Below are 14109 nucleotides of genomic sequence, written 5' to 3' on the forward strand. Positions count from 1 at the left end.
AACTGAGTTAGGAAGGGCTTGGAGTGACTGGATGTATTGATACACCATACAAAGTGTAATTAATAACTTCACCATGCGCAAAGGGATATTCAATGTCAGGTTAAAAAAAGCAACCTACCAATAGGTGCCCTTCTTTGCGAACCATTGGAAAACCTCCCTGGTCTTTGTGGTTGAATCTGTGCTTGAAATTCACTGCTTGACTGATGGGGTAGTCATTTAAAAATCATGTTAAACACTATTATTGCACACAGAGTGAGTCCATGCAACATTTTTACTCCTGAACTTATTTAGGCTTGCCATAACAAAGGGGTTGAATACTTATTGACTCTAGACATTTCATTTCTTCATTTTTTATTAATTTGTAAATATTTCTAAAAACATAATTCCACTTTGCCATTGTGGGGTATTATGTGTAGATCAGTGACACAAAATCAAGAGGTGTGAATAATTTCTGAAGGCACTGTAGACAGGGTTTGCAGTTTTGCAACTATTCAAATTTTTCCATTGAGCCAGGCACGCTCAGTCAAGCCCAGCTAAAGTATTGAAGTTATTTTGAACAGTTTGAACCCAGGTCTGATATTCACACAGTTCATGTGATGTCTTCTCTCTCTCAGTATTTGCCAGGGGGCTCAGTGTGTAGAGGTAGCAATGATGAGTGCGACCTCTCGGAGTACTGCAACGGCTCATCTGCACTGTGCCCAAGCGACGTCTTCAAGCAGAACGGCCACCCCTGCAAAGTGGATAAAGCCTACTGCTACAATGGGAAGTGCCAGCACTACAATGGACAATGCCAGGCCATCTTTGGCCCAAGTGAGTTCCCCTTTGCTCTGCATAAGAGGAATTCTGCTGCCTTCTAAATCACAAGTCCAGAACAATTGCTCATGAGTGCCCTCTGGTGGTACAATTGTTCTCCCTGCAGTTCCTACTCTCTCCTGGTAGTACAATATTTATAGACAAATCAGTGCAAATAAACCAGTGGACACTGTACTGTAAATTCATCAATTTCCCACTTGTTGTACAGAGGCAAAGGCTGCCCCAGAGGTGTGTTTCAAAGATGTCAACTCTAAGGGGGATCGGTTTGGAAACTGCGGCTACCAACCCCTTGGCTATAAGAAGTGTGAGAGCAGGTCAGACAAATTCCGTGACTTGCATTCTTATCTATGTATAATCAACAGCAAATACAGTTGTCAACAGTGTATGTTGACGGCATGAGGAAAATGTGTACGTGTGTGCACCCGTCTGTCACTCTGTATAGGAATGCCATGTGTGGGAAGCTGCAGTGTGAGAATGTCCAGTCGGTCACCGTCTTTGGCATCGAGCCCGCCATCATCCAGACGCCCATCGCAGGAACCAAGTGCTGGGGCGTGGACTTCATGCTGGGGTCGGACGTCCCAGACCCTGGCATGGTGAACGAGGGGACCAAGTGTGGGGAGAACAAGGTAAGAGGAGCCAGTCGAACCGGTTGCAGGACCCCAAGGACCACTTTGGAAACAAGGGTTGGTTTTAGGAGCTATCCTCTAGGGATCCATTGTACGTCTTACTGTATAATTTGTTTACCCAAATAAATTCCATTAAATTCTGTAGTCTGTCCTCTTTGTTAGAGACCATTTCCAGGCGGTACAGTAGTAGCAAAGTCCAGATGCAGTTATTCGCGTCTGCGTACAGAATTCGGTACACTGTTCTCCATTCTCGTAGCAGCGTTTCGCTGTGCGTCTTCTCACTTTCTCGCTCCACAGGTCTGTTTGAATTACGACTGTCGGAGCGCCGACGTGCTCAACTACGACTGTGACATCCAGAAGAAATGCCACGGTCACGGTGTAGGTCATTCACTACTTCTAAATAATCGTCTCCGGGGCAGTGTCCTACTGGTGTTTGTCTGGGCTTTGTCTAATGCGCTTGCCTCTGTCACCTTTTCCGCTTTTAGGTGTGTAACAGCAACAGGAACTGCCACTGTGAGAACGGCTGGGCGCCGCCCAACTGCGAAGCCAAAGGTTACGGAGGCAGCATGGACAGCGGCCCTACGTGGAACGGTGAGTGACCAGCACAAACGCCCTCTCAGAGCAGACTCCATGGGCGCATCTGAATCATAGTCTAAAAAATAATCTTCTTCTCTTAAACTACCTGCTATGATCTGAATACATCTGTGTGTTTTGGATACCGAATGGGTGAAAGCAATATGGCCTAGTAATTTAATAATTTAATCTTACCTGTCCAGAATAAAAATAGATTTTATATATTTTTTCTAAGGGGACAATAAGAAGCTACTTGAAGGCAGTTGAGATGCAACACCTCGTGTCAGTCTGTCTGTGTTATTTCCCAGGATACATTAAAGTACAGTGTTAGACAGGTTGAGTGGGACTGTTGGTCCCATCCCCTGACTGTTGGTCCCACCCCCTGACTGTTGGTCCCTCCCCCTGACTGTTGGTCCCTCCCCCTGACTGTTGGTCCCTCCCCCTGACTGTTGGTCCCTACCCCTGACTGTTGGTTCCTACCCCTGACTGTTGGTTCCTACCCCCTACAGACAAGGACACCTCCACCAGGGATGGGCTGCTGGTCTTCTTCTTTCTGGTACTGCCTCTGATGGCGCTGGGCCTCTTCGTCTTCTTCAGGAGGAATGAGCTGCAGAGGCGCTTCTGCAGGAGGAAAAGATCCCAGGGCTACGAGTGAGTCCACTTTATCAACTTCTCTTAGTCTGCGTCCCAAATGTTATTCTATTCTATACACCAAATTCCTTTGCCATATAGACCATATTTGTTTCATGATTGCCCTTGACTTACTTTAAAGACACAATATGTAGAATTTAGCTCAGCCGATTACTGGTTTCTAAAATTCTGAAGGTTCTGCCTGATTCCAGCTTATGTGACACAACAAGCAAGTGTAGAGAATCATTGTACAATCTAAACCACTGTGAAATATCTGTTCAATAACAAAAAATATGTTTTCAGCAGGTTTGAAGCTGATGTACAAAGAAACAAAAACGAAACTTATGGAGAGGAAGCATACAAATATTACACATAGAACAGATCTACCGCTTGTCAGACTTGATGTCACTATCCACGTTTCCATCCACAATTTTTATGCGAGTAATGTCATATCGTTAAAGAAAATAATTATGACAGCTGTGATGGAAACAGGAAGTTTCGGTATAATTTTATAAATGCCGACAGATGATTTGTTCCTTCGACATGGTGGCACGGTGATGAGTTTAATGCCGCTTTACAAAAAATATCGATGGTCTTATACTGGTGACATGATGATCGATGCTTGACTGCCGTTTGACAAATAAAAATATTCTCGCTCTTATCCATAATAATCTCATCATGTAGACTAGCCTACCCTCACAGCCTACCCGTACTGTATCTGCGAGCTGTTGATTAGAGCGCAGGTGCCAAGACCAGAGTAGGCACATTTGCTATTTAACGCAACAGTTTTTGTAACAAAACTATCGGTAGAGTTGAAAATGCGATGGAAACACATTGAACTTTAGATTTTAAGCGAAAAGTACATTTTGTGTGAACTACGTCATCACGCACTGATTTTTATCCGCAACAAGTCTATTTGGTGGAAACATACCACTGGTGGGAAAATGCACATGTTTTCTTTATGCGGATTCTAGAATATTCACATGGAAATCTGTTGCCCATTGGATGGAAACCTAGCTACTGACAATGACAGATCTATAACTTGCATTTCTATCTGAAATGAACACGAAACTACATAATAGGAAATGCTTGTTTGTTTTTTACCTCTTGTGCACAGGGCTGACAGCAGACCTCAGGCCAACACTAGCCGAGGCCCTCCTCCGAGAGTCAACCCCAACACCATTGTCAAAGACGGAGTGAGTCTCAGTCACCATACTTTCCCCATTAAAGTTCCATGGTGGCATGCATGTTCCTTCTTTGAAACTTTCAATTTTAGTGCTTTTAAAGATGACAATAATTCTCTAACCCATAAATGACAGACTTGAGGCTAGTAGATTCTCTCCCTGTATCTCATCACCTGTCTGTCTTTGACTGAGAAACATGAAACGAGCTGTGCCCCAGGTTGTCTGAAAAGCAGAGGCTGGAACCAAAATAATTTTCCAATAATTTTGTTCTGAACAGAACCATTCTTTTTTGTTCCACTGTTCTGAACAGCAAAATAAAGTTTTGTAACGTTTTAAACCCCAGAAAAGTAACAGTTTATATAGTTCCTTTCTGTTTATTTTTAAACCTCTGAAATCGACATTCTTTTTCATTTAGCTCGACATTAAATTACTTCACCAATGGATAGAGCAGCTTGGTATGGAGCGGGCAAGCTATGGACATGCATTGGACAGACAAGTGTAGCATAGGGTGCGACTGAAATGTTGCTGGTGAGGAGAGCGCTGGGCATGATGCGCTGGGCATCTTGTTGTTATGACATGCATTGTCTGAATTAGACCCACAGAATTATACCTACGGAGGGAGTGGCTTCTATGAAGGAACTTTGAATGTCTTTGAACTTCAGAGAGTTGGCTTAACTAACATTGGACTAGAGCTAGCCCTTGATCATGACTCTCAGTTCCATTAATGAATCGGAGGTGAAAGATTTACGGCTCCTTCCGGACCAGGCCCAAATCCCCGTCATTCGCATGAAGAGGAGACGCCGATACACGGGCTGCAGATCTGGGTGCTTGGTGAGAATTCGTTGGCGAGTGGATAATCCGCCTTTACCATCTGTCCTACTGGTGAACGTGCAATCACTGGAGAGTAAACTGGATGAGCTCCGTTCGAGACTATCCTACCAACGTGACATTAAAAATTGTAATATCTTATGTTTCACCGAGTCGTTGGCTGAACGAGGACATGGATATTAAACAGTTGGCTGGGTATTCGGTGCGTCGGCAAGACAGAAGAGCAACCTCCGGTAAGAAGAGGGGTAGCTGTGTCTATTTGTCAATAACAGCTGGTGCATGATCTCTAATATTAAGGAAGTCTCATGATAAGCTGTAGACCACACTATATACTAAGATAGTTTTCATCTATATTTTTCGTAGCTGTCTATTTACCACCACAAACCGATGCAGGCACTAAGACCATACTCAACAAGCTGTATGCCATAAGCAAACGAGAATGCTCACCCAGAAGCAGCATTTACCTAATTTCTAGCAGCATATCACATGTGCAACCAGAGGAGAAAAAACTCACACAGAGACGCATACAAAGCTCTCCCTCACCCTCCATTTGGCAAATCTTATCATAATTATATCCTTCTGATTCCTGCTTACAAGCAAAACCTCAAGCAGGAAGTACCAGTGACTCGCTCAATACGGAAGTGGTCAGATGACGCAGATGCTAAACTACAGGACTGTTTTGCTAGCATAGACTGGAATATGTTCCGGGATTCATTGGGAGGCATTGAGGAGTATACCACATAAGTCACCGGCTTCATCAGTAAGTGCATCGACGACGTCGTGACCATACATATCCCAACCAGAAGCCATGGATTACAGGCAACATCCGCACTGAGCTAAAGGCTAGAGCTGCAGCTTTCAAGGAGCGGGACACTAATCCGGACGCTTATAAGAAATCCCACTATGCCCCCCGACGAACCATCAAACAGGCAAAGCGTCAATACAGGGCAAAGATTGAATCCTACTATACCGGCTCTGATGCTCGTCGGATGTGGCAGGGCTTGCAAACTATTACGGATTATAAAGGGAAACCCAGCCGCGAGCTGCCCAGTGACGCGAGCCTACCAGATGAGCTAAATGCTTTCTATGCTCGCTTCGAGGCAAGCAACACTGAACCAAGCATGAGAGCACCAGCTGTTCCGGATCATGCTCTCCGTAGCCGATGTAAGTAAGACCTTTAAACAGGTCAACATTGCTTTGAAAGGCTGGTCATGGCTCACATCAACACCATCATCCCAGAAACCCTAGACCCACTACAATTCGCATACCGCCCCAACAGATGCACAGATGACGCAATCTCTATTGCACGCCACACTGCCCTTTCTTACCTGAGCAAAAGGAACACCTACGTAAGAATGCTGTTCGTTGACTACAGCTCAGCGTTAAACACCATAGTGCCCTCAAAGCTCATCACTAAGCTAAGGACCCTGGGACTAAACACCTCCCTCTGCAACTGGATCCTGGACTTCCTGACAGGCCACCCCCAGGTGGTAATGGTAGGCAACAACACATCTGTCACGCTGATCCTCAACACGAGGCCCCTCAGGTGCATGCGTAGTCCCCTCCTGTACTCCCTGTTCACCCACGACTGCGTGGCCACGCACGACTCCAACACCATCATGAAGTTTGCCGAAGACACAACAGTGGTAGGCCTGATCACCGACAACGATGAGACAGCCAATAGGGAGGTGGTAAGAGACCTGGTAGTGTGGTGCCAGGACAACAACCTCTCCCTCAACGTGAGAAAGACAAAGAAGCTGATCGTGGACTACAGGAAAAGGAGGGCCGAGCACGCCCCCATTCACATCGACGGGGCTGTAGTGGAGTGGGTCAAGAGCTTCAAGTTCCTTGGTGTCCACATCACTAACAAACTATCATGGTCCAAACACACCAAGACAGCCGTGAAGTGGGCACAACAACGCCTATTCCCCCTCAGGAGACTGAAAAGATTTGGCATGAGTCCTCAGATCCTCAAAAAGTTCTAAAGCTGCACCATCGAGAGCATCCTCAATGGTTGCATCACTGCTTGGTATGGAAACTGCTCGGCATCCGACCACAAGGCACTACAGAAGGTAGTGCGTACGGCCCAGTACATCACTGGGGCCAAGCTTCCTGCCATCCAGGACCTCTATACCAGGCGGTCAGAGGAAGGCCCTAAAAGTTGTCAAAGACTCCAGCCACCCAAGTCATAGACTGTTCTCTCTGCTACCGCACGGCAAGCAGTACCGGAGCGCCAAGTCTAGGTCCAAAAGGCCATACGACTGCTAAACAGTTAATCAAATGGCTAATCTATTATCTATGCATAGTCCCTTTACCCCTACCTACATGTACATATTACCTAAATTACCTCGACTCATTTTCTTACTTAAAATAAACCTCTACATTGTTGGTTAAGGGCTTGTAAGTAAGCATTTCACGGTAAGGTCTACACCTGTTGTATTCGGCGCGTGTGACATATAACATTTGATTTGATTACATAACACATGTTATGTGGTCCTCTGTAGCTCAGCTGGTAGAGCACGGCGCTTGTCACGCCAAGGTAGTGGGTTCGAACCCCGGGACCACCCATACACAAAAAAATGTATGCACGCATGACTGTAAGTCGCTTTGGATAAAAGCGTCTGCTAAATGGCATATTATTATTATTATTATTATTATTATTATTAGAGTTTTCAAACGCTAGACCAGAGCTAGCTAACAAGCTAGCTAGCTAACAAGCTTGTGTGTGCAGAGCGGCACCAGAATTTAAATAAGAACACATCTTACCGTTTTGTAGTTAATAAATCCAATGTGAAATGTGATAACTATAGTATTCCCTTTATTCAGATTACAACCTCTCACTTTCAGTTACAGTGGGGAGAACAAGTATTTGATACACTGTCGATTTTGCAGGTTTTCCTGCTTACAAAGCATGTAGAGGTCTGTAATTGTTTCATAGGTACACTTAAACTGTGAGAGACGGAATCTAAAACAAAAATCCAGAAAATCACATTGTATGATTTTTAAGTAATTAATTTGTATTTTATTGTCCATTGTAGCTACAGTATGTTAAGTTGAGGCATGTTTACTTGCGAAAGTGTTCACCCCCCCCTTGGCATTTCTCCTATTTTGTTGCCTTACAACCTGGAATTAAAATAGATTTTTGGGGTTTTGTTTCATTTGACTTACACAACATGCCTACCACTTTGAAGATGCCAAATATTTTTTATTGTGAAACAAACAAGAAATAAGACAAAAAAAGAGAACTTGAGCGTGCATAACTATTCACCCCCCCCCAAAGTCAATACTTTGTAGAGCCACCTTTTGCAGCAATTACAGCTGCAAGTCTCTTGGGGTATGCCTCTATAAGCTTGGCACATCTAGCCACTGGGATTTTTCCCATTCTTCAAGGCAAAACTGCTCCAGCTCCTTCAAGTTGGATGGGTTCCGCTGGTGTACAGCAATCTTTAAGTCATACCACAGATTCTCAATTGGATTGAGGGCTTTGACTAGGCCATTCCAAGACATTTAAATGTTTCCCCTTAAACCACTCGAGTGTTGCTTTAGCAGTATGCTTAGGGTCATTGTCCTCCTGGAAGGTGAACCTCCGTCCCAGTCTCAAATCTCTGGAAGACTGAAACAGGTTTCCCTCAAGAATCTCCCTGTATTTAGCGCCATCCATCATTCCTTCAATTCTGAGCAGTTTCCCAGTCCCTGCCGATGGTGTTCTCGGCGTGATGAGAGGTGTTGGGTTTGCCCCAGACATAGCGTTTTCCTTGATGGCCAAAAAGCTCAATTTTAGTCTCATCTGACCAGAGTACCTTCTTCCATATTTTGGGGAGTGTCCACATGGCTTTTGTTGAACACCAAACGTGTTTGCTTATTTTTTTCTTTAAGCACATGGCTTTTTTCTGGCCAGTCTTCCGTAAAGCCCAGCTCTGTGGAGTGTACGGCTTAAAGTGGCCCTATGGACAGATACTCCAATCTCTGCTGTGGTGCTTTGCAGCTCCTTCAGGGCTATCTTTGGTCTCTTTATTGCCTCTCTGATTAATGCCCTCCTTGCCTGGTCCGTGAGTTTTGGTGGGCGGCCCTCTCTTGGCAGGTTTGTTGTGGTGCCATATTCTTTCAATTTTTTTATAATGGATTTAATGGTGCTCCATGGGATGTTCAAAGTTTCTGATATTTTTTTATAACCCAACCCTGATCTGTACTTCTCCACAACTTTGTCCCTGACCTGTTTGGAGAACTCCTTGGTCTTCATGGTGCCGCTTGCTTGGTGGTGCCCCTTGCTTAGTGGTGTTGCAGACTCTGGGGATTTTCAGAACAGGTGTATATATACTGAGATCATGTGACAGATCATGGGACACTTAGATTGCACACAGGGTGACTTTATTTAACTAATTATGTGACTTCTGAAGGTAATTGGTTGCACCGGATCTTATTTAGGGGCTTCATAGCAAAGGGGGTGAAAACATATGCACGCACCACGGTTCCGCTATTTATTTTTTTGAATTTCTTGGAAAAATTTATTTTTTTTCATTTCACTTCACCAATTTGGACTATTTTGTGTATGTCCATTACATGAAATAAAAATAGAAATCCAGTTAAATTACTGGTTGTAATGCAACAAAATAGGAAAAATGCCAAGGGGGATGAATACTTTTGCAAGGCACTGTAACTACTATTTGTGTTTTTAGCCACGTGAGTGTGTGACCAGGTCTTGGTGATATTCACTGTCATGAAAGTCATAGACCTAAGCTGCGTCCCGAATAGCACCATAATTCCTATTCCGTAGTGCACTACTTTTGACCAGAGTCCTATGGGCCCTGGTCAAATTTTATGCACTAAATGGGGTGCCATTTGGGACACAGACCTGTATTGATGGATGCTTTGTTTGGCAATAACGAGGCTCCTTCTTCTTTCCCCATGTAAAGCACCAGGCTCAGTTATTACCACCAGAGGAGGTAAATTACTCACATTTGCTCTTAAGAGGGCATTGCTGCTATATTCCCTTGCATTCTTCTTTCCTACCAATCTTTGGGGCTCTGCTGAATAAGACACAACACAAATATTTGAATAACACTCGAATATTCTGGGCTTTCTGTATTATTCTGGGCTTTTCTTCTATAGAAAAGTATAAAATGAGGAATGTGCTTATGTAACTATACATGCTAAATGTTTTGGCATCAAGGGATGTAACAAGGCTCACTACTGTACACAACTCAAATGGAGGATTCTCTCTCAGCCCACTGGAGTGTCAGAAACGCAACTAGCCTTGAGCAAAGACACGTCAGTCAGTAATGCAACGTGGCTCAGCACAGCCTTTTCAGCTGAGGAGTTTTGAATTGGCGCTGTTCTGCTGTAGGGAGCATTGCTATCCTATTCTGTCCTATCCTTACTCATTTACTCCCATACTAATCAATGTTGTAACCAGACCTGGGTCACATACAAATGTAAAATACTTTCAGGTATCGTGTCTGGGGTGATCTAGCAGTTAGTGCCGCTGCCGCCAACACACGCTTGCAGGTGTCTGCATGGGTTAGAATCTTGCCCAATGCCTTTGTGACACACACACTACATCTATCTTTCCCACTCTCTCTCCTCTGTACAATAAAATACACAAAATCCTTAAAAATATATAAAACATACTTTAAAGTACTTGAGCTGCACTTGATTGAGTTTGCCTGGTACAATTATACCAATGGAATAGTCCCAAAAGTGTGAAGTCAAAGCGAAACCAAGCGCACCTCATTTGGAAGTATTTGACTTTTATATTTGACCCAGGTCTGGTGGGAAGATCACAGCAAGTTACTTTGTGTTTATCGATTTTCTGTTGCATGATTTTTACATCTCTGCCACCTCTTCACTCTGGGGAAGAAAATGGCAGCACATTTTCAGGGCAAATTCAAAGCAGGGTCATTCATGTGGAAGGATATAGGCATTTATTCACTTCAATTGCAGACATTCTGTTCATCACGATGGAATGGAGTTTTTTGTTCATATACGAGTCAAATATGTTAGGAAACTAGAAATAGACCAAAAGTAGGAGTTTTAAGGGAATGTTGTATTTATTGAACCTTAATTGGGAGATCCTACTATTTAGTATGTTTACTCATGTATTCATCCCTACATCACAACCTTTCCTCAGTTATGATTCCTGTCCCTACCCACACCCAGTCACAGCTGCCATTACCTGCACCCCATACATAGGCTCACAATTGTTATGCTGAAGTTTTTTTGGTGTTACCTTCCACAGAGAGTGACAGTTATGTTCATTGCAGGTTGTGCAGACGAGTAGGACCGTCTCAGTGCCATCTTATGCTGTCAGACCTCCTCCTCCCTATTCAAGGTAAAGATTGTACTTGCTACTTACTACTCATTAGGCCTACCTTTTTATATGATGTAAGCGTCAGCCCTCAATTGACCGTTCTTTCTTCTCTTAGACCAACACCTGCTGCAACACAACTTGTGCCTCAAAGACCTGCGCCCCCACCCCCGGTCTAGCCCATGGAAACGCGGTCAGCCAAAATCCACACATGCAATGCAGTCACTTGACGTAAGAGGCACACCTGCAATACAGAGTTGTAAAACGAACTGGACCAGTTTCTGACCACTTCAAGGTGTCTTTTTTGTTGTTGTTGTTGTTGTTGTTACAAGAAGCAGAGATGATGTTGGGCTACGTAGGACCACTGCTACCAATTCCATACACTTCACTTCTCCTTGAGCAACTGTCATAGGAATGTAAAGGTGATGACACACAAGCCCTTGATGATCATAGTGGGGAGTTTGTGTTGGTTAGGTAAAACATTTTAATTAACATTTTAGACAAACCTGATGGTGCCGGTGGGAATGTAATCCATCCGCCGGCTTGACTGAGTGCAGAAATGTACCTGCTTTGGATCATACTGCCTGCAGTTTACCCTCCCTTTGGTTCTACTGTATGATGACGATTTGTGTACTTTATTCCCTGAAGACTGTTTTGACTCCTCAGATGCTTTTATCAGATTCAGGCCACATGAGTTCAACATTCACTTTTTTTTTATATTCACTTGGTTAATGATAATATGCAGCCTTTCAACACTTGATAACCCGCAGATATTTAAAGTATTGCAGTATTAAAACCGGTTTGAATTAGTTGTCTTATAAGTGTGTGCAATACAGTACAATAATGTTGCTCTTACAACCTTACTCTTATGTTGCCGTTAATGTAGCTTCAAAAACATGCTGGATTTCTATCTTTATTTTTCACCTTTTGGAAATTAAGACAATATCCTCAACATATTGGATGAGCTAGACTATACCTGGACCTTTTGACCAATAAATGGTTTTAGCATTTGGTGACCCAATACAGATATTCATAGCCTGTCCCTTTGTTACATTTCTTCTATTCAATACATTTTATAGGATAATTATATTTGCCAATTTAGCCATTACCCAGTGGGTTGCACAAATTTAGACACCTTTATTAACAATTTCATTTATTAATAAACCGGGTCTACGGGCATTCCTTTGCGAAACTATCAAATCACATGTTTAGATGCTAACCCTCCTCCCCAAATTAAAATCTAATATGGACGCCAATGTTTTTGTTCTCGCTTTGCCCGCACACATGTCCTCTACTTCCTGTCTGGGGCAGCATTGTGCCTATATTGCGTGGCTGATTTAGCTAGACAAAAAGTTGTGAAACACAGACGTGTTCACGCAAAGTGAGAACACAATATGAAATCCATAATTGGTTTTGATTTGAGGAGGTGTGGGGTAGCATCTAAAAACTGGATTTAATAGTTTATTGTTCACTTTTCTGCGACGCAAACAGCGACCTATCAATCAGAACCGTCTACGGATTACGGATGCCGTTTCAGAAGCAGGACACAAACTGCTAGCAGGTACCGTCATTGGAGCATGATTTATCTCGCAAGCTGTCGCTATGGAATTCCCTTAGACCTGGCCTTTTAATAAATTAAATAATTAATAAAGGTCTTTAAATTTGGCCTACCCAGTGGGTAGTTGCAAAGACGTACAGTCAGTTCAACTATGTATTTAATGTCTGCTTTTCATGATAGAGATACTTAAAGGGGCAATCTGCAGTAGCTACATACATTTTTGGATTTATGAATTAATTATATATACTTATTGATCGCTTTGTTATTGTTTCAACTGCTGATTGCCGCTTTAATGTGTATCCATTTTATTTGACTGTGGTTTTGTTGTATCCCTGATTTGTTTGAAAAGATATTACACAAAATAAGTAAATATATTTATCATTAAGGGCTATGTAAAATTTCATGTGATCATGCCATGTTTGCATTTTGAGAAACTATATTGAGGTCAATGGCATAAGCATTGAAAACTGGTGAACATTCTGAAATGTGTTTACTGCATATTCGGACATGATGAATTTCCAATGATTGGAATTTAGAAGCATCCAGTCTCAGACATTTGAAAGACACTGCCTACATAAACATTACTGGGGCATCCTATAGCAATATGGCAATCCTCCCACCTCTGATGGTGCATACAACAACCAACTTCCTTTGCCACCATAAAGACTGACTTCTTCAAGAACAAATGTCATACTGTAGTAGGCTACATGCTGAAGTAGACTTTTAACAGATGTTTGTTTGAGGATCATGTACGTATGTGGTTGACATTTCACATTTTATGTTTGCATAATGTGAAAATAATTAATTGATTTGATTGGCCTGATTGAACTGCATTTCCTACATCTTCCAGGTTCTCTGTATATGATTGATGTTGTGATAGCTGGCAATAGTGAAAATGTCTGACACTATGATTCAAAGAAAGTCATGGCTGCCTTGATTGGACTAATTGGTGGTGATGATTTTTGTAATGCATATGAAATAAAAATCCACATACTCACATAAATGCAGCCATCATTTAAATGTATAACATTATAATATATATTTTTAAAACTTTGTACTAAAAGCATGTCTACGATATTAATGACTGAGAAGGTCTTGTCCTGACTTCGCCCTTGTGCCTTCTCACACCGCAGAATGTGTGCGGTTATTCCATGATAATGCATATTGTACGTTTTTGCTTACTTATTTTAGTTGACTAGGCCTATCCAGGCTGCTACATTCTCATCAAACAAGATTTTCCCATATACTGTGCCTTAAGAAAGTATTCATGCCCCTTGACATATTCCATATTCTGTTGTTACAGCCTGAGTTCAGAATTGATTAAATGTTTTTCTCACCCATCTACACAATACCCCATAATAACTAAGTGAAAATGTTTTTATTTTTAGCTTTTTAAATGTATTGAAAATTAAATACTGAAATATCTCATTTACATTCAGAAAGTATTCAGAACCCTTCACTTTTTTCTCATTTTGTTACTTTACAGCCTTATTCTAAAAAATGTCCTCGTCAATCTACACACAATACCTAATAATGACAAAGCGAAAACAGGTTTTTGATATAAAAAAAATATTAAAAAATAAAGATTTACGT

At 42.4% G+C, this 14109-nt stretch overlaps 1 protein-coding gene across 3 annotated transcripts in view; it reads left to right on the forward strand.

Moving 5' to 3' along the window:
- The window catches only part of adam9 (ADAM metallopeptidase domain 9), a 47827-nt gene extending 34308 nt beyond the window's left edge, over nucleotides 1–13519 (forward strand). Inside the window, exons 11-20 of one of the 3 annotated variants that reach the window (XM_045213322.1) lie at nucleotides 615–810; nucleotides 1022–1127; nucleotides 1256–1439; nucleotides 1737–1817; nucleotides 1925–2030; nucleotides 2522–2663; nucleotides 3760–3838; nucleotides 9568–9597; nucleotides 10915–10982; nucleotides 11077–13519. In XM_045213322.1, coding sequence (XP_045069257.1) covers nucleotides 615–810; nucleotides 1022–1127; nucleotides 1256–1439; nucleotides 1737–1817; nucleotides 1925–2030; nucleotides 2522–2663; nucleotides 3760–3838; nucleotides 9568–9597; nucleotides 10915–10982; nucleotides 11077–11137 — 1053 coding nt within the window. In that variant the 3' untranslated portion in view covers nucleotides 11138–13519. The remainder of the gene's footprint in view (nucleotides 1–614; nucleotides 811–1021; nucleotides 1128–1255; nucleotides 1440–1736; nucleotides 1818–1924; nucleotides 2031–2521; nucleotides 2664–3759; nucleotides 3839–9567; nucleotides 9598–10914; nucleotides 10983–11076) is intronic. The other 2 variants (XM_045213323.1, XM_045213324.1) reach the window with 2 other exon arrangements.
- Nucleotides 13520–14109: the final 590 nt, after the last annotated feature.

Source organism: Coregonus clupeaformis, unplaced genomic scaffold (assembly GCF_020615455.1).
Source record: "Coregonus clupeaformis isolate EN_2021a unplaced genomic scaffold, ASM2061545v1 scaf0098, whole genome shotgun sequence".
NCBI lineage: Eukaryota > Metazoa > Chordata > Actinopteri > Salmoniformes > Salmonidae > Coregonus > Coregonus clupeaformis.